General features: G+C 42.6%; 3 protein-coding genes across 3 annotated transcripts in view; 1 reads left to right on the top strand and 2 right to left on the bottom strand.

Moving 5' to 3' along the window:
• LOC135082933 (uncharacterized) overlaps positions 1 to 6,583 on the top strand; it is a 22,083-nt gene extending 15,500 nt beyond the window's left edge. Inside the window, exon 9 of the mRNA XM_063977701.1 lies at positions 6,501 to 6,583. The gene's annotated coding sequence lies outside the window, so the exon portion shown is untranslated. The remainder of the gene's footprint in view (positions 1 to 6,500) is intronic.
• The window catches only part of LOC135082631 (uridine 5'-monophosphate synthase-like), a 201,616-nt gene that overhangs the window by 112,127 nt on the left and 69,041 nt on the right, over positions 1 to 20,448 (bottom strand). The window lies entirely within an intron of this gene.
• Positions 1 to 20,448, bottom strand: part of LOC135083094 (cilia- and flagella-associated protein 45) — a 26,067-nt gene extending 5,619 nt beyond the window's left edge. The window contains exons 1-7 of the mRNA XM_063977859.1: positions 20,301 to 20,448; positions 19,474 to 19,666; positions 18,364 to 18,565; positions 16,714 to 16,849; positions 8,092 to 8,227; positions 6,491 to 6,626; positions 4,854 to 5,032 (exon numbers count right to left, since the gene is read on the bottom strand). Of these exons, the coding sequence (XP_063833929.1) occupies positions 4,854 to 5,032; positions 6,491 to 6,626; positions 8,092 to 8,227; positions 16,714 to 16,849; positions 18,364 to 18,565; positions 19,474 to 19,666; positions 20,301 to 20,398 (1,080 nt within the window). The 5' untranslated portion in view covers positions 20,399 to 20,448. The remainder of the gene's footprint in view (positions 1 to 4,853; positions 5,033 to 6,490; positions 6,627 to 8,091; positions 8,228 to 16,713; positions 16,850 to 18,363; positions 18,566 to 19,473; positions 19,667 to 20,300) is intronic.

Here is a 20,448-nt window from a genome sequence, read left to right as displayed (position 1 = left end):
ACTTCCCGCGACCTTTACCAGATCGTCGGTCCACCTAGTGGGAGGCCTGCCCACGCTACGTCTTCCAGCTCGTGGTCGCCACTCAAGAACTTTCCTGCCCCAGCGGCCATCAGCTCTTCGAGCTATGTGCCCCGCCCACTGCCACTTGATTTTAGCGATTCTGCGGGCTATGTCAGTCACTCTGGTTCTCCTACGGATCTCCTCATTTCTGATTCGATCACGCAGGGAAACTCCGAGCATAGCACGCTCCATCGCTCTTTGGGTGACCTTGAGCCTTCTTATGAGGCCCATAGTAAGCGACCACGTCTCAGAGCCATACACCATCACTGGCAACACACACTGGTCAAATACTTTTGTCTTGAGACACTGCGGTATTTCGGACGTGAGAATTTCGCGAAGCTTCCCGAACGCTGCCCAGCCGAGTTGGATTCGACGATTAACCTCTTTCTCGAAGTTGGACCTACCTAACTGGACTGTTTGTCCCAGGTATACATAATATATAATTGTCAACAAGTTCGAGTGTAGTGTCTCCAACCTTCAGAGGAGTGGGTACAACACGGGCATTTGACATAATTTTTGTCTTGTCCATGTTCATTTTAAGACCCACTTGTTGAGAGGCTCTACTGAGGCCATCGAGCATTGTGTTTAGGTCCTCCACGGTCTCAGCCATGACTACGATATCGTCCGCGAAACGAAGGTGTGTGATATACTCGCCGTTGATATTTATGCCGAATCCGCTCCAGTCCAGAAGCTTGAAAACATCTTCCAGGGCGGTGGTGAACAGTTTCGGAGATATGACATCTCCCTGTCTCACCCCTCGCTGCAACTGGATAGGTTTCGAGTTCTGATCCTGGAGGCGGACCGACATTGTGGCGTTTTCGTACAAGCCCTTCAGCGCTTCGATGTATCTATAGTCAATTTGGCACCGTTGGAGAGACTGTAGCACTGCCCAGGTCTCGATCGAGTCGAAGGCTTTTTCATAGTCCACAAACGCCAGACAAAGTGGCTGATTATACTCCTCGGTCTTCTGTATAATCTGCCGTAGCGTATGTATGTGGTCTATGGTACTAAAGCCTTTTCGGAAACCGGCTTGTTCGGGAGGCTGGAAGTCGTCGAGCCTGCGTGCGAGACGATTCGTGATGACTCTCGAAAACAGCTTGTAGACATGGCTCAGAAGTGAGATGGGTCTATAATTTTTCAACAAAGTTTTGTCGCCTTTTTTGAAAAAAAGTATCACCACACTTCTGTGCCATGCCGTAGGCGTTTTTCCCTCAAGTATGACGGAATCGAACAGCCTCTGAAGAGCCTTTAGTACCGGCGTTCCGCCTGCTTTCAGAAGCTCAGCCGTGATTCCATCATCACCCGGTGCCTTGTTGTTTTTCAGCTGTTTGAGAGCCATTCTAATCTCGTACAGGCTGACGTCCGGGATATCTTCGGTGTAGTGTCGGGTCAGTCTAGCTCTTGGGTCTTCGGCTAGATTTGTGACAGGTGTACGTACACTCGTGTATAATTGTCCGTAGAACTTCTCAACCTCTTCCAATAACTCAGGCCCCGACGAGATGTCTCTGCCATCCTCGGTCTTCAGCTTGGTCAGTTGACTTTGGCCAACAGACAGATCCCTAGCGAACACTTTAGAGCCTTTGTTACGCTCAATCGCCTCTTTAATACGATCTGTATTAAATTGGCGTAGATCGCGAGTCAAAGACTTGGAGATCTGTCTGTTAAGACGCCGATACTGAGCAGCATCTTCAGAGGACTGCAGAACCAAGTTTCGTCTCTCTTCCATAAGTTTATTGGTGAGGTCAGAGATCTTTTTGGTTCCTTTTGGACGACGGGTTTTAAAGAACTTAGACCCAGTCGTTTGGACAATTTCCACGAACCTGTCATTGTATTCGTCCACATTTTCGCAGTCTCCTAGGCATTCGAAACGATTTTGCAACTCGAGCTGAAAGCTTTCGGGGTTTTGGAGTTGGATGGGCGCTGGGCGGAGCGTAGACTTCATCAGTCGACGCCTCTCGAGCTTGGGTCTGATATTCAATGTGCCTCTTACCATTCGGTGATCGCTTCCTGTTTTGACCGAGTTGATCACAGAGACATCATTGAATATATGCTTCTTCGTCGACAAGATGAAGTCGATCTCATTTTTTATAGCGCCATTGGGATGCAGCCATGTCCACTTTCGCTGTTTTGGCTTCCTGAAGAAGGAGTTCATCATAAAGAGAGGCCCTCCCTCTCCATAAAGCCAGCCAGCAGTTGGCCACGTGCGTTCCTCTCTCCATACCCAAATTGCCCCACTTTCAGCTCATTATCGCTTCGTCTACCCAGCTTCGCGTTGAAGTCCCCCATCACAACGGTAAAATGGGACCGGGAGCTATGTATGGCTCTGGAAATATCCTCATACATAGTCTCCACTTCGTCGTCGGGGTGTTCCGTGGTCGGTGCGTATACCTGTATGACCTTCAGCGAATACCGTTTGGTGATTCTGAGTATAAGGTACGCTACCCTCGCCGAAACACTCTCGATCTGGACCACGTTGTTGACAAGGGACTTGTGGACGATAAACCCGACACCACCCTGGGACTGCTGGTCGCCCTCCCGGAAGTAGAGCAGGTTTCCGGATTTCAGGATTATGGTGTCCTCCCCCTCTCTTCGGACTTCGCATAATCCTACGATATCCCACCGCAACCTGCTCAGTTCTTCCTCGAGTTCGGCGAGCCTCACGTCAGTCCGCAGCGTGCGAGTGTTAAATGTTGCCAGGGCCAGAGGTCGTCGGGGTTGGTAGCCTGTCGGTACCCGGTGATTCTTAGCACCCCTCGCCCCACCGTTACCGTGACCGCTACCGTGGCCCGGGATAGTGGGGCCGCCGGGGACTAGGGGCCGTGTTTTTTTGTTCCTCTCCATGGGGGGGATTTGCCTTAATCGCCACGCTTGGCAGGCGGGTTGGCGATCGCAGTTTTTTATAAGGTTTCGCACGCAGACGCTGCTGCCCGTCCGGTGCTGCAGGGATTTTGTCGCCTCTTACGACACGCCTCCTGTTGGCGGTGGGGAAGAGTATTCTTTATGGCCGTCCCCACACGGCATTCCAGTTATAGATCGTTTCATTCATGAAGACGCGCCCCACCATTCTTCCGCTAATGTTTACGTGTTATCGGTAAATTATCCATGAGTCATGAGTGCACACGCACACTACAATAATAACGCTCGGACTGCTCGGATCAAACTCCCCGCACTCCGCGCTTCCCTCGACCAAAAGTTAGTGGGGCGCGTCTTCGTGACTGAAAAACTCGCAAGAGTTATATTACGCCTCAACTTATCGAAAAGTTTTATATGTACTTAGTGATTTTTTTATTTAATTAAGTATACTTATACGGAAGACCAGTTATTATATTACTGTCGCGACTGTGCGACGGGCGCCCGCAGTGAGTGTGCGAGCGCGACAGCAACATAATTACGCGCGAGCGATAAGGATGGGTAGCTTGGGGTCATTGGACAAAATTTTACGTGCTCGCAGACCAGACTATAGCAAGTGCTAGTGGCGGAGACATTGGCGCCAACTGGTGAGTTGAGTGATTGGACTGTCAAGTGACAGTGACCTTACTCTACGGTAACTGGTGAGCGCTAACACGTTAGCCCACACTGGGTACCTTCTGCGCCTTGGCGATGTGGTCGATGCCCTTCTGCTTGGCGGCCTTGACGGCGTCGGCGTCGGCGCGCGCCTTGGCTTCGCGCGCCTGTTTCTTCTTCAGGAAGTTGGCGATGCGCAGGTCCATGATGCGCTCCCGGTCTGATCCGACCGGGATTCGGGAAGTTTTAGTAGCTTAAGTTGTATGGAAACCGGGCCGAGTGTCCTTACAGTGTCAATGTGAACACCTACTACTGACATCCGATTTGCGACCGAGAGCGGATCTGATCTAATGAAAATAGGACCTTAAGATTCGGTCAAACGAACGCATTTAGCTCGCGTCCACGAAAGCAAATACTGCGCGTGCGTTCGCGTTCCAAACGTTCATGAAAAAAATCCGTCATTTTAACATCAGAAGCGCGATCTGATCGCCACCGCCCCGTGCACACATTGTGTAGGTCGCCGCGGCCAATGACAGGACGCGTCAATGTGAACGCGTTACTACAAATTCATACACAAAGTCTGTGGTGCGATTGTGTAAAGCAATCGTATTCATTTGACAGTTCAAAACGTACGTTAAGGCGTTTGACAGAATATAGCGTACGTTAAGAACTGTCAAATGAATACGCCATCGCGCTCGCAGGCTGAACGTTTAGGTTTAGCCGAAGCTTTAGTGTGTGGTCTTGCAAACGCACGCCAGACGTCCTGCCAAAAGAGTCACTATCAAAAGGCATATTATATACCTTCTGCGCCTTGACGATGTGGTCGATGCCCTTCTGCTTGTCGGCGTCGTGTGGCGCGAACAATTCCGCCATTTTAAGATCAGAAACGTCAAAATAAGCGCGATCTGAACGCCACCACCGCGTGCAGACCCTACAAATTCATACACTGATCGAAGCTTTGTGCGGTCTTGCAAACGCACGCCTGACGTCCTGCCTCCCAAAGAGCTAAAACAAAAGAGCCCTTATCAAAAGGCATATTATATACCTTCTGCGCCTTGGCGATGTGGTCGATGCCCTTCTGCTTGACGGCGTCGTGTGGTGCGAACAATTCCGCCATTTTAAGATCAGAAACGTCAAAATAAGCGCGATCTGAACGCCACCACCGCGTGCAGACCCTACAAATTCATACACTGATGGAAGCTTTGTGCGGTCTTGCAAACGCACGCCTGACGTCCTGCCTCCCAAAGAGCTAAAACAAAAGAGCCCTTATCAAAAGGCATATTATATACCTTCTGCGCCTTGGCGATGTGGTCGATGCCCTTCTGCTTGGCGGCCTTGACGGCGTCGGCGTCGGCGCGCGCCTTGGCTTCGCGCGCCTGTTTCTTCTTCAGGAAGTTGGCGATGCGCAGGTCCATGATGCGCTCCTCTTCGTTTTGGAGTTGTTTGTAGTAGAGCAGCTCGGCGTTGCCTGGAAGATGGCGTTTCATATTTAAGACACGTAGTAAACGACTAGCGGCCGCCCGCGACTTCGTACGCGTGGATCCCGTTTTACTCCTTTAGGGGTGGAGTTTCGTAAAATCCTTTCTTAGCGGATGCTTACGTCATAACATCTACCTGCATGCCAAATTTCAGCCCGATCCGTTCAGTGGTTTGGGCTGTGCGTTGATAGATCAATGTCAGTTAGTCAGTCAGTCACCTTTGAGTTGTTTGAGGACATCTAGTCTAGGTTTAACTTAGCCTGCAATGCCTGAGTTAAACGTCAGCGTGACTTCAGATTTGTATGCCCTGTCACGTCATACGTCAATGTCACCCCTCCCGTGTCGCTCCTGTACCACAGGCACTGACTAGAGATAAACGCTGGACCTATGGCGCATAACTGAGTATAGTATTTGTGGCGACACCGACGATACGCCACTACAAACTGTGTACCAACAGATGGCGCTGTCACTACTACACTATGGCACACTCCGTCGCTCATACAAACCTGCATCGCGGTGACGGAGTTTTATATCCTGCCAAGTATATGTAGACAAACCAAGATGGTGTAAATTGGACCTTGGTCCCCGAGCATAACACCCGCTCGGAAGGAAGCACTAACATCTAGCTTCCTTATTGTGGTTGAGCATCATATCCCACAGTATTTACCACAATGTTGCAGTCTACGGTCAGGTCAAAGTGAAAGCAACCCGCATCATGTATGAGCAACAGCAAGGGTCAGTGGTTTGGATGATACGATCTGTCAGTGCTGCGGTTTGTGTTCTTTTTGCATACATGGTGCAGACTGCGTTTTGGTGACCGCAAAACACATCCAGCGTAGCAACCTTTAAGGTGTGGGTAATTTAAAACCACCGCCCCACCATTTTTCCGCTAATGTTTGAGTGTTATCGGTCGGTACACACTAAATTATACAACGTGCTCTTTTTGATTTCCTGGAACTCTAGGGTATTAATAAGACCACTTCAAATAATGGAATGGCATTACATTTTTTGTTAAATTCAACAATTTTTTCGACTTATTTTTTCATACGAAATTATTTAAAAACTTAATTTTTCACTGAAATAATTCATAATTTACATACACTTATCAATAAAAAGTCTGCACAAAAAAACTAGGTGACAATTTTGAAAAAAAAAAAATTGATGATACTATAACTAATCTAAATCAATTAGGTATCTTCTAAATCTAGAATCCACAATATCTTCAAAAATATGCTTTTAGAAACACATATTCCTAAGACTCTTTAACTAGTTTTTATTTATAGAATAGGTATACCACTAAAATTTCCGGAAAGCAAAAGGAGCACGTTGTATATCCATGAGTGCACACGCACTCGGATTGCTCGGATCAAACTCCCCGCACCCCGCGCGACCGAGACCAAAAATTGGTGTGGCGCGTCTTCGGGGATGAAAAGATCTATAATAGTTACCTTGATCCAGGATCTCCTTGAGCTTGGCGGCGCGGCCGTGCTTCTCCTTGAGTTTCTGCGCCTCGTCGATCTGCATCGCTATGTTGGCCTGGTTCACCCGGATGCTCTCCTCTTCAATGCGCTCCGCTTCCATTATCTGGGGGATATTTTGAAGCAAGTTCAAGTGTGACCTATGTACATACCCCCTTACTAATAAAACTTACACGCTCGTTGATCAGTGTGTTAAAGTGACGTTTAGTATGGAAATGTCATTTTAAAGCAGTGATCAACAACTGTGTAACTTTTTATTAGTAAGGGGGATAGTGTGTATGAAGATCGCTTACTAGCAGCGACCTACATTGGTAAATTGCGCCATTTAATTTTAGTTTTTCCTTTATTTACCTACTAAACAGTTTAATTTGATGTTACAAATAAAATCTAAGGTGCCTTATTATGTAACATCTTGGGACATGTCCAATCAACAACGCGACATGTCGACATTTAGGTAGGTACCTTGTTCACACATGGTGTATGTCATCATAGTATGTGGCTCTGTGCGTTCTGGATTATGGTCCCGAGAGCTCACCTTGGCGGTCTCGTGCGCCTTGATCTGCTCCTTGAGCGTGGGCCACGGCCGCCTGCCTCCTACGTCACAGCGTGCCACCTGGATTATGATAGAGAGCTCACCTTGGCGGTCTCGTGCGCCTTGATCTGCTCCTTGAGCGTGGGCCACGGCCGCCTGCCTCCTACGTCACAGCGTGCCACCTGGATTATGATAGAGAGCTCACCTTGGCGGTCTCGTGCGCCTTGATCTGCTCCTTGAGCGTGGGCCACGGCCGCCTGCCTCCTACGTCACAGCGTGCCACCTGGATTATGATAGAGAGCTCACCTTGGCGGTCTCGTGCGCCTTGATCTGCTCCTTGAGCGTGGGCCACGGCCGCCTGCCTCCTACGTCACAGCGTGCCACCTGGCCTATGATCGAGAGCTCACCTTGGCGGTCTCGTGCGCCTTGATCAGCTCCTTGAGCGCGGGCCCCGGCCGCCTGCCTCCTACGTCACAGCGTGCCACCTGGACTATGGTCCCGAGAGTCACCTTGGCAGTCGCGTGCGCCTTGATTTCTGCCTGAATCACAGCTGCCTGGCTACTCCTTGAACTTTGATACAGCGTCTCATCTGATCTAGCAAGACTACCTTGCCAGTCTCGTGCGTCTTGATCCTATTAACGCCGCGAGGTTTTGCAGCAGTAGCTTTGCGTTCTGAATTGGAGACCACTCCCCTGTTCAATCCTACTAACTCACCTTAGCGGTCTCGTGCGCCTTGATGTCCGGTCGCGTCACGGCGGCCTGGTGGTTCGTTTGACCTGGAAAATTTGAAGGAGCTCACCTTGTCAGTCTCGTGCGCCTTGATCTCTGCTCATCATAGGCGCTGGCTCATCCTTGATCTTCGATATAGCGTCCCCCTGGTCTAGCAAGACTTCACCTTGGACAATCCTACTTCACCTTGGCGGTCTCGTGCGCCTTGATCTTTGTTCATCACAGGCGCTGGCTTTATCTTTGATCTTCGATATAGCGTCCCCATGGGCCGTGGTCTAGCAAGACTTCACCTTGGCCAATCCTACTTCACCTTGGCGGTCTCGTGCGCCTTGATCTGCTCCTTGAGCGCGGCCAGGTTCTGCAGCCGCAGCTGGTGACGGCGCTCCTCCTCGGCCTCGGCGCGGGCCACGGCCGCCTGACGATTCTCCTCCGATATCGCGTCCAGTCTGGAATACGATACTATCATGAGTGTTTGGAACTTTGTATGACAGATGAGCCTCTCCTAAAAATCGCGCGTGCATGCATTTTTATTTTTACTTGTTCGGTCGGGATTGAAGCCAACTGTGACTCTGTCACACACAAAGTGGGAGAAAGATCGATAGATAGAAGTCAATGGGTCTGGCTTGACACCTTACACGAAACACCCTGTATAATATAAAGTAAGCTGTGGTAAATTATGCGGATGTTAAATTTACTAATTTTTTGCAATTCGATTTCATAAGCAACATTGTATTCAACATTGTTTTTTTACCCTAATAAAGTAAAAAAAAAAGATAAAACTTGAAAAAACCTACGAAAGTTATTTATAGTGATTTTTGGAGAAAGTTATTTAATGTGCATCTGCACCGAGTGTTCTTTTTTTTAACTTTTAGTAAAAGAACCGAGATTTATAGTAAATATAGTAAACAATAATAAAAACTAATAGCATGGGGTCACAAATTTCTAAAACTTGAGTTAAATTAGTTATGACCAAAAAACTGGAACACTCCATCCAGACATGTCAATAAATTTGCATAGTCTAAATCTCAGAAAGTACTTACTCTGTGATAACAATTATTATTTTAGAATTTAATAAAGAATTTCTTAAATCTTTTAAGAAATTACCAATTCTCTAGGATGTCATATTTTGCAGATTATTGGCGGTTTAAACGGATCACTCAATTCATTACTTGTCTAAACGGAGTGGTCTACAAAATGTGCGTATGATCGAAGAATTACTTAAATATAACATTTTTATCTTGTAGTTTGACTCTTTCGCGAATTCGTAAAATAGAAACAATGGCTCAAAAAGCTTAACCTTGAAAAATAAACGAAAGGAGATTTTTTTGAAACGTTTGAACTGAGTGTTCCCTAGATGCGGCTTTACAAATTGATATTTACCTCTTCCTTTGAAGCAATTTAGATCAATGTTTTTTACTTTTTTGTTATTGAAACATGAAATATCGTCCGTTGCTATAAACTATATGCTTTAGGAGGAAATACATTTATATTTTTTTAAAGGAGGTAATGTGGTAGGGTGACCAGAATTCATTATGTTTAATAAAAGACCGTTATTTAAATTAGAAAATGTGTTTTATTCAAGTACTTACATTAAAATAATTGAAAAGTAATAATAAAATGAAAAATTTTTTTGTATTTAGCTTATAATTTTATTATTAAATTCTTTTTTAGGGTTCCGTACCTCAAAAGGAAAAAACGGAACCCTTATAGGATCACTTTGTTGTCCGTCCGTCCGTCTGTCAAGACCCTTTATCTCAAGAACGCGTGAACGTATCAAGCTGAAATTCACATGAAATACTCAGGTCTATTGTCCCTTTAAGCTGTGAAAATATCAAACTTCTAAGCCAAGCCAATCAAAAGATACAGCCGATTATGTCGATATTTTCAACAAATTTTCGACACTCGCAAAGGAATCAAAACCTACAGGATACTTCCCGTAAACTCAGAATCTTGAAATTTGGCATAAAGCATTGTCATATAATGCAAATATAGGAAAAATTGCGAAAATTACATTTTTTTAGTTATATAATATAATAAAAATATTTTAATAAAATGAAACTTACTACCTTATTTCTCACGAACGAATAAAGGTATCCAATTGAAATTTATACCAAATACCTAGATCTATTGTCCCTTTAAGAAGTAAAAAAATCAAACTTCTAAGTTAACGCGATCAAAAGATACAGCAGTTTATACCGACACCTTAGACGAATTTCCGTCACACGCTAGGGAATCAAAACCTACAAGGTACTTCCTGTGAACTCAAAATCTTGAAATTCGGCACGAAGCAACGTTATATAGTACAGATAAAGGAAAAATTGCGAAAATGATAAATTTGAAGTTATATAAAATTTAAAATATTATTTTTGCTTACATGACATAAAATATTTTTTTAATAATTATAAACTTACTACCTACCCTTTTTCACATGAACGCATAGAGATATTAAAGTTGAAATTCATATCAAACACTTCTTAAATCTAATTGCCTCTAAACTGTGAGAAATTCTAAATCAACGCAAAAATTCAAAACGCTGAGGTAGGTACCTACCTATAATGCAAATATAGGAAAAATAAATAAATAAAAAATAATCATACCGCATATTTTGAAATTCGCCACTACTCGCAGCGGAATCAAGTAAGTAATTTGATTTAATACGTCATAAATTGTAAACCGCTACGTTTGTACGGCGGAACCCTCGGTGTGCGAGCCCGACTCGCACTTGGCCGGTTTTTTTTTGTTAAAAATGATTTTACGATTGTCTATTCTCAAAATTAAAATTACTAATTCCATATGACAAGGTATGGATATTAATGGGTTCTTCTTTACTATAATAAATTTTTTGCATCATATCGTCATAGCAATTCATACGGTTGTTTATAAAACCATGCCCCCTATAATGACCGAGATTAGCTGGCAACTTCGCTGGAACAAATTCAGTGACACCTAACAATTTGTAACATTTGTTTTTTAAATTAATTGTTTCAGGTAAATCCCTTAAATTAAGTTCTGCTGTCCCATTTAGATCGAATGAGATGAGCATAGAAAGCTCGTAACTAATGACTTCCTGATTAGAATTGCAAGAGACACACATTTTTTTTTCATCACTAATACAAATTGCGTCTTCTAAACTGGAAATACCGAATATTTTGATCATATCCATATTAACTGACAGAAATATCAACTCTCTAGAAACCTTGGTTGACGTGCACAATTTGTTTAAACATTCTTTTGTGAAAACTGCACTGGAGATAGTATTTAATAAAACACGTTCAAATATGTACGTTGCATTACAAGCGCAGTCAACGTTTATAACACTTTTTTGTTCTTTTCTAAAATACTGTAGTGCTATGCGAGACCTCATTTCATAAACATCTTCATGTGACTCATTATCAGATAAATCTTGAATGTATTTTACAATTGATGCATTTTTAGAAATATCTATACTTTTCTTGATATTTTGATTAGTAGTGTACCCTAAACACAAAATATACATAACAGAATCTAAGGCACAGGTATTAATTAATTTAATTTCACTGTTATCGTTATAAACTGAACTGCACAAGTTACCATTTTTCATAAATTTTATACAATTTTTATTCGTTACCGCTTCGGCCAATTTCGCCTCTCCTCTCCAATTTTCGCTAAAAGAAGGTTCGTCACAAAATATCGAATCAGTAGGAAATTGTTGATGAGTGGTACATTTTGGATTTTTTTCTTTTTTTAACTGTACATGTTTATTATATTTTCGCTTTCTAGAAATCTTTATTGCTGTAGTTCTTTTGTTAGTAATGTTTTGACATAAATCGTTTATAGCAATTTTGAGTTCTCCATCTAGACTTTCTAAATGAATTTTTAAAAATTGATCAATCCTTTGTTTTGATATTTTAGTTTTAAATATAAGATTTTTTAAAGTTTTGAAGTAACTTTCAGCACCTGATGATGATGGGGTTTTATTTACCGATTTGAAAAAAGGACATAATAAATTAGACCATAACGGCAATTTATACAATAATCTCTTAAATGTTGACATAAACGGTGGATAATAATAAGGGTTTTCGTTGTGTGGTATAATGGTTTTTTTGTAGAAATTTACTAAGTCATCAAACCATGTCATCAATTCGATGCTTTCCAGTCTTTGCATTGTAGTAAGTAGTTCTTCATCTTCAATATTTTCTTCTAAAACCTCTTCTTTAATTTCATTCGTCGCTGTTGTGGTATCTTCAGTGGTGTCGATCAATTTATCAATGCGTCTTTTAGCCTCAACAGTAACAGTCTTTGCAGATATATCATTGTCATCATATTGTCCTAGACAAATTTTCACAACATCTTCAATTATTGCTTTTGCAATGTCAAATTCCTCACATTTCTTGATAGTTAAAATACAATGTATGTAAAAATATTTTACACGATTGTCTTTAAGATCTTTAAAACAGGTTAAATTGTGTAATGTTTTTACGAAGTGACTTGTATCAAGCCTAATGAAAGTCACCGGTAAAGTTGCGGTTTTTCCCTCCAAAACGGAATATAGCTGCTGAATGTAGTCTTTGGTACTATTATGAGATGTGAACGCCTGAGTATTAGCCGAAAGCAAAGCAGATGAATCATCAGTGACTACTTCATCGGGCACTTGAATTACATCACTCATCCATTTTTTTAACCAATTAGAAATTGATGTTGCACTGTGTGAATCTGTGATCATTTGCATAACAGGTACAGATTTAAGTTTAGAATTACCAGTTATGAGTCCAGTGTACAAGAATAATGTTTTTGTTAATTGGGTCCCATCTGGCAGATATATAGTTTCGAAAAAAGAACCAGTTGCATCAACTGTAATAGTGACTTTGTCGAATTTTTTGTAATACATTTTATAATATTCTATTTCTTTATCTGTCCAGTAGTAAATGTGAAAATGTGGATGGACATTGATTCCACGGATAGAGCTTGCATAATTTGAAGTTTTAGCCATGATTATAAGTGACGTCAAAAGATTTGCATCAAATAAATCTCCAAGTTTAGCTTCCGATTTGATTTGTCGTAAAGCAGAAATAGACGGCAATACTGGTGGCTCAATATTCTCGTGTACGTCAGTCATAATCAGCTTTGAAGCCATTTCATGACGAACTAAAATAGCAGGTTTAAATTTTAAGTTCTTAGCTATTTGGTATCTTGTATATGGTGTAAGTTTTGATTTTTTTAATGGCTTATGTTTGTAAGATTTTTGTATGTTTTGTACACTACATATAAATGTTTGTATTTTCTCAGTTTTTTTTAAAGTCGATACTTCAATCCGCGCAGAACATTGACTACAATGACCTTTAAATTTAATGTAGTCATTTTGAATTTTACTTTTCTTCAAAACCCACGTACATGGTATTTTGGAGCTTGACCAAAGTTTCTGTTTAACCATGTCAGACCATTTATATTTTGGTAAAGTTTTATATGTCTGAAATTTACCATCTTTTTTTTTCCTATGTACGTTCAAAGGTGTAATTTTTTTCATATCATATATATCTATATCAAAGGTAAACATTTTGCTTTCTCCGCTTGCAATTATATTTTCATCTTTGGGAGGAATAATAACTGGGGTTGAAATAGTTGAACTGCGACTAGTATCACCTGATGTTTTTTGCTGCGATTCTTCATCATTGTAAGCTGCCGGATTTGTGTTAAATTTCTTAAATGCCATATACAAAGCCATTGGCGTCATTTTGGCACCTAGTTCTATGGCCATATTTGAGAAGATGGGATCATTATACTTGATATTAGGCCCATCTAACGCCTCAGCATATTTTTCAAATATCTTTTTTTGTGTTTTTCTATCCACTTTCGGCTTGCGACCCCGCTGTTTTATAGCTTGGCGCTTCCTGTAAAATAGTCAATATTGTTTCTATACTTATACAGTGTAAGTCACGATAAAGTGTACATATGAAAATAGATGAAACTAGACCTATTTTTATCGACAAAAAAGAGGTCAAAAAATTTTTGAGTTTTTTTTTTATTTTTTTTCTTCTGATTACTTATTGTAAGGAAAACGAAATAACTTTTAAACTAAGAGGAAAAAATCCTTATCCTGAAAAAATAAAAACAAGTATAATTTCACCTATATTCATATGTGCACTTTATCGTGACTCACACTGTATTCAGTTAATATTTTTTACTGACAAAAATCTAAAAATATTTTTTAATTTCCTTTTTGATACCTACTAGAGATGAAACGGATAGTTGTTTGGCCGGATACCGGAAATCAATTTATTTACTTGCTGCGTAATCTGACTGAACTGCATCATGTCATCAGACCATCATCAGTGAAAAAAAATCGCCTATTTTAATTGACAATATTTCGCCATTAACAGATATTTACTATTTATGTATTCATCATTAGAGTGAATGGCTCAGAAAAAGAAATTAGTTTTTTGAAAGGCCTCAACCGAACGTTAAACGAACCGTGGCCGTCAATTATTTACTTCATACACATAATCACTAATGTGATAGTTACAGGATACTTACATGGTGTTATCTAATTATTACGTATTAAATAAAATCCAGTATTCAGTAACGTCATTTTCAATCCGTCTATTTTACTCCAAGTTGACATCAATAATAAAAAAGCGAACATCGAAAATCAATAGATAATAAAAAAAACATAGCGTGAAAAAGTATACATATCGTCACTGGAAATATGAATTGCTGTAAGGGACAAATCGCAACTTTTCAATATATTATTACAATCTCGTAAAAAGCAGTGTGTGTGTGTGTGTGGGCGCGTGTGTGTGTGTGTGTGTGTGTGTGTGTGGGCGCGCGCGCGCGTGTGTGTGTGTGTGTGTGTGTGATGGCGTGTGCGTGTGTTTTGCATATGATTGTATTGTATATGCATAGAAAACTGAACTGCATTCGACATTAGCACCAAATACATAGTCGCTTTATAATAAATGCCGTATAAGAGGGTAGTTAAAAATATGTCCCATAAATAAAAAAAATCATGTCTGCCCTACAATATTAGCTCCTGTAAAAAAATACAAATGGATTTTCTCTTAAAGTATATAGTTCATAGCAACGGACGATATTTCATGTTTCAATAAAAAAAAAGTAAAAAACATTGATCTAAATTGCTTCAAAGGAAGAGGTAAATATCAATTTGTAAAGCCGCATCTAGGGAACACTCAGTTCAAACGTTTCAAAAAAATCTCCTTTCGTTTATTTTTCAAGGTTAAGCTTTTTGAGCCATTGTTTCTATTTTACGAATTCGCGAAAGAGTCAAACTACAAGATAAAAATGTTATATTTAAGTAATTCTTCGATCATACGCACATTTTGTAGACCACTCCGTTTAGACAAGTAATGAATTGAGTGATCCGTTTAAACCGCCAATAATCTGCAAAATATGACATCCTAGAGAATTGGTAATTTCTTAAAAGATTTAAGAAATTCTTTATTAAATTCTAAAATAATAATTGTTATCACAGAGTAAGTACTTTCTGAGATTTAGACTATGCAAATTTATTGACATGTCTGGATGGAGTGTTCCAGTTTTTTGGTCATAACTAATTTAACTCAAGTTTTAGAAATTTGTGACCCCATGCTATTAGTTTTTATTATTGTTTACTATATTTACTATAAATCTCGGTTCTTTTACTAAAAGTTAAAAAAAGAACACTCGGTGCAGATGCACATAGTTATTTAAGGTTGTTTCACATTTTACGTATTCCCTTCCTTTCTCTCACATTTAGAATAAGTATGTACTACATTGAGCGTAAGAGATTAGTTAGTCGGTCAAAATCGTAAGTATACAAAATGATAACAGTCGCGCAGCAAGCGAAAGCACGTGGGTTCGATTCCCACCTTAGGCAGTTATATTTATCAAGTTATTAAAAGTCAAGTCAAGTAGAACCCTTGGTTGGTCGTGATAACTGCGCACCTCGCTGGAATGCGACTCTCCCTCTCACATCTGCTGCGTTCGCCCCGTTTGTACCAGAGTCGATGTGACGTCACAGCCGCCAAATACGCAGTAAACTCTGTCCGGGTTGTAAAGTTGTAAGAAAAAACATGACCCCGTGTTCGCCCCATTTCACACTAGAGCATCCATGTGACGTCACGGTCGCCAGGTGCGCAGTAAACTCTACCGAGTTGTAAAGTTGTAAGAAAAAACATGTCCCCGTGTTCGCCCCATTTCACACTAGAGCGTCGATGTGACGTCACAGCCGCCAAATACGCAGTAAACTCGACCGGGTTGTAAAGTTGTAAGAAAAAACATGTCCCCGTGTTCGCCCCATTTCACACTAGAGCATCCATGTGACGTCACGGTCGCCAGGTGCGCAGTAAACTCTACCGAGTTGTAAAGTTGTAAGAAAAAACATGTCCCCGTGTTCGCCCCATTTCACACTAGAGCCACAGAATAATAATAAGTACTTCGTACAGAAGATTTTCTTCGCGAAGGTATTTAAAAAAATGTATGCTCAATGTCGTTAACAATATGGTGTAATTTAGCTTGTCTCAAGAGTCGAACACCATTTTGTTGACAAACGTCAGTGATCGGTACTGCGCCGAAGACATAGGGCTGACTTCGGTAAAATGATGTGTGACGTGAGGTGCCAAACTGCGAAAAATGGCGGAGGAAATACATGAATAAGCATGAATTATATTTTGTGTTACTAATATTATTCAGGCAGTTAAAAAATACTGTAGAGTATTAATTGCACCACCGTTTTTACATATGGTTTATTGTCTTTACAATGCTAATGGGTGAAGAATACGTGCGTGCGTCAATACTCGCTCGTCATTGTCCTGTCGATTTGGTATCTCAGGAGGGGTAGTCGCGCGTGTTTTGTTTTCGATGCAAACTCGCGGAGATGAACAGGCCTGCTAGAGCGTCGATGTGACGTCACGGTCGCCAGGTGCGCAGTAAACTCGACGGGCTGTAAGACAAATACTACCGTCTCTCCTCCTCATCCAGCTCCTTCTTGATGAGCTCCTTCTCTGCGATCTGCGCGTCGCGTATGGCGTGGCACTTGGACGCCAGGATGATCCGGTTGCACAGCCGCGGGCCCTGCATGTTGTCGGCTTTCAACACTGCGAGAAACAAAGAAAGAAAGATAATAATTTTAAAATCATTATTATTTTTATTTCAGCCACAGGACGTCCACTGCTCAGTGCCGGATTAAGATCCTTAATGCCTACAACTAGCATCCTATCTTAGGGCCTATGCATTCCACACCCGTGTGCCTAACCGGTCTTTAGAAAAAAAATGTAACAATTTTAAATGCGACAGAGTTTTACTATTTTAAATTCGCAAAAAATCGTTTTTATGTGCTACCCAATTTTCTTTGGGCTCTTTTTAGTGCCCCCCAAGACGTGATGCCCTGCATAGACCTAGCCCCCAAAGATTTCCAGATTGACTGGTTGGTAGCGGCCTGCATCCAGCGCCTTCATATGGATCCTTTATGAGATTGTCTGTCCACCTTGGGTAGACGTCCTACTACGTAATTTGGTACCATTAAAATTAATAACAATAAATTAATTACGCCGAATAGATAATACTACCTAAGTAAACAATAATAAGTAAATAACAGAAGAAGAAACGGCCATGCATGTTCTCTGCTCATGCGGCCCGCTTATGAGCAAAAGAAATAGGTATCCATCTCGAGCGACACATCATGCACCCGGATGAGATAGCAGATATCACGCTCAAAGAATCTGGAAATTTATAGACTCAACGGGACTAAGCAGTGAACTCTAAACACAAGGGCTGCCACAATAGATCAAACCTGGTCGAGCTGGCGCAAGCCCAAAAACCAATAATAAAAATAAATAATTTAAGTAAACAATGCCTTACTCTCTGCCCTGGACAGTGTGTGGGCGGCCTAGTCAGGCCCCTCTAACTCCGGGTCAGCCGTGCCGGACGCCGTCTCCGCCCCGGGCTGAGGCGGCAGCTCCTCCTTCAGCAGCTGCTTGAATAGATAGGCTACCTATGTTCGTTTCAGCCGAAAGAAATCCAAGGATAAAACCATAGAGGGATTTTGCCTTAATCGCCATGCTTGGCGGGCGGCTTGGCGATCGCAGTTTTTTGTAAGATTTCACACGCAGACGCTGCTGCCCGTCCGGTGCTGCAGGGATTTTGTCACCTCTTACAACTCGCCTACTGTTGGCGGTGGGAAGAGTATTCTTTATGGCCGTCCCCACACGACACCTATGTAATAATAACTTACTCTCTGCCCTGGACAAGGTGTGGGCGGCCTGGTCAGGCCCCTCTAACTCCGGGTCAGCCGTCCCTGACGCCGTCTCCGCCCCGGGCTGAGGCGGCAGCTCCTCCTTCAGCAGCTGCTTGAATAGAAAGGCTACCTATGTTCGTTTCAGCCGAAAGACGTCCACAGTTGGACAAAGGCCTCCCCCAATAAAACCATGGGGGGAATTTGCCTTAATCGCCACGCTTGGCGGGCGGGTTGGCGATCGACGCTGCTGCCCGTCCGGTGCTGCAGGGATTTTGTCACCTTTTACGACACGCCTCCTGTTAGCGGTGGGGAAGAGTATTCTTTATGGCCGTCCCCACATGGCACCTATACCTATATGTAATAATAATAACTTACTCTCTGCCCTGGACAGTGTGTGAGCGGCCTGGTCAGGCCCCTCTAACTCCGGGTCAGCCGTGCCCGACGCGGTCTCCGCCCCGGGCTGAGGCAGCAGCTTTTCTTTCAACAGCTGCTTGCGCGCCTCCGACTCCTTGGCGGCTTTCTGGATGGCCGCCTCTTGCGCGTGCATGGCTTGCAACTGCTCTTCTTGAGACACTATCTGAAAATACGTTTATAACACACGTATTCAAAGTCAAAGTCAAAAGTCAAAATTTCTTTATTTGTTTAGACTAATAAATAGTTCTTACAAATCGTCATTTTGCTCTTAAGGAGCCTCTACATGTCTCATAATCTTTTTACCCTACCAGCGCTTCGAGACCAACATTTAGCAAGTGCTGAGAAGAAGCGCCGCAACAAACTCAGTCACCACTGTCTGCCGGTTATTCACAAGCTTGATTAAGTGAAGCAGCAACGCTATGCGAAATCCAAGGCGAGAGTGAATAGGCACTTACCTACAGGGCAGATATGTACCATCCTAGACTGCATCTCACATAACTAACACCAGGTGCGACTGCGGTCAAATACCTGCCTTGTCTTTCATTAAAAAAAAAAACGCACAGCGTTGAATCCAGCTCTGTCTGTGGTTGGTTCGTGTGTGTTAGTCCACCACTCAAGCATTGTCTACGAATAGGTTTTTGGGACCCCGTGCCGTGCGTACACGCGCACTGTGAGAACTCATAGTAATGTTTTTGAAAACGGGTGTTATTTACTTATACAGTATTATATTATCTGTGCTTATACAAATGAATGCTGGCAGACGGCCAAATGACGTCCACTGCTGGACAAGAGGCCTCCCCCAAGGATACAACGACCGGCCAAGCGCATCCAGATACTTTCTGGGACCTTCACCAGATCGTCGGTCCACCTAGTGGGACGCCTACCCACACTACGTCTTCCAGCCCCTGGTCGGTACCGTACTTTAAATCCATTGATAGTATAAATCTTTGTGCTAAATAATGGATTAAAGTGTTTAACTTAGTTTTTAAATTATGGACAGCGCCTACATAAAGTTGAACAACACAGTTACACCAAAGAAGCATTGCTTATAATATTATTACAGGCGCTTACCCTAGCCTGCTTCTTGAGTCGCAAATATTCTTCCTTCTGCATGACGGCCGGGTAAAAGTTGGGCTCGGTCTTCGGCACCAGGAGTTCCCGCCAGCCTCCGATCTGAGGCACCATGGTGAACTCTCGTTCGGGCACCTCGCATTTGTGTATTGGACGCTTGGTGACTGGAAACTTGAGGCGGCAGTCTGAAGGCCTGGAATATCAGTTCTTTTACTTCAGCAATCGTCTTGAGTGATGGCCACAGAGACCATCATCTTTAGATTACGTCAGCCCATAACTGCCTCTATGGTCTAGTGGTAAGACCACTTGCTTCAGACGCAGAGGTCCCGGGTTCGATTCCCAGTGGAGGCAGATTTTTCTGTTCGGTTTGGTTGGTGGTAGGGCTTGTTTTAAGTCCGCCTGGCTAGCTACCACCATCTTACCTAAGTCTGTCGCCATAACAACAATGTTAACAGCATTATTGTGTTCCGGCAGTTAAGAGGTAAGATAGCCAGTTCCTCCGTGGTTGAGGATTCCGGGTGAAGCTCGCTTCTACCTCCGGCCTGATCGTCACTTACCATCAGGTGAGATACAGGCCAAGAGCTTCCTCGTTGTGGATAAAAAAAAATAAGCTTCTCCTAATAAACTTACTTAACTGATCTTTTTAACTAGAAATGTTTGAAAATTTGACTGCACTGGCGGACTGCATTGGCAGTAGGTACTGACCGGTGACCATAACCATATGAAATGTAGGTAGAACAGCATGTGCGGTCCGACCTCGTCAGTCAATCAATCAAAAGTCATCACCACCACTCTGCGAGCATCGAACTCTATCACATCATATTTACCTGTGTAACTGATAGCACCCTGGATCACACTCGAATTTTTTGTGCCGAACGTTGTGGTATGGAATGCCATCGTGCGCATTCTTGAACACTTTAGGCATTTTAAAGTGGATTAAAAAACTCAACAAGTTAGACGCTCGCTAATCAATCA

This window comes from Ostrinia nubilalis, chromosome 22 (assembly GCF_963855985.1).
Source record: "Ostrinia nubilalis chromosome 22, ilOstNubi1.1, whole genome shotgun sequence".
Lineage (NCBI taxonomy): Eukaryota > Metazoa > Arthropoda > Insecta > Lepidoptera > Crambidae > Ostrinia > Ostrinia nubilalis.
Note: the sequence above shows the minus strand (reverse complement) of the source record. Positions and strands in the feature narration are given on the sequence as shown.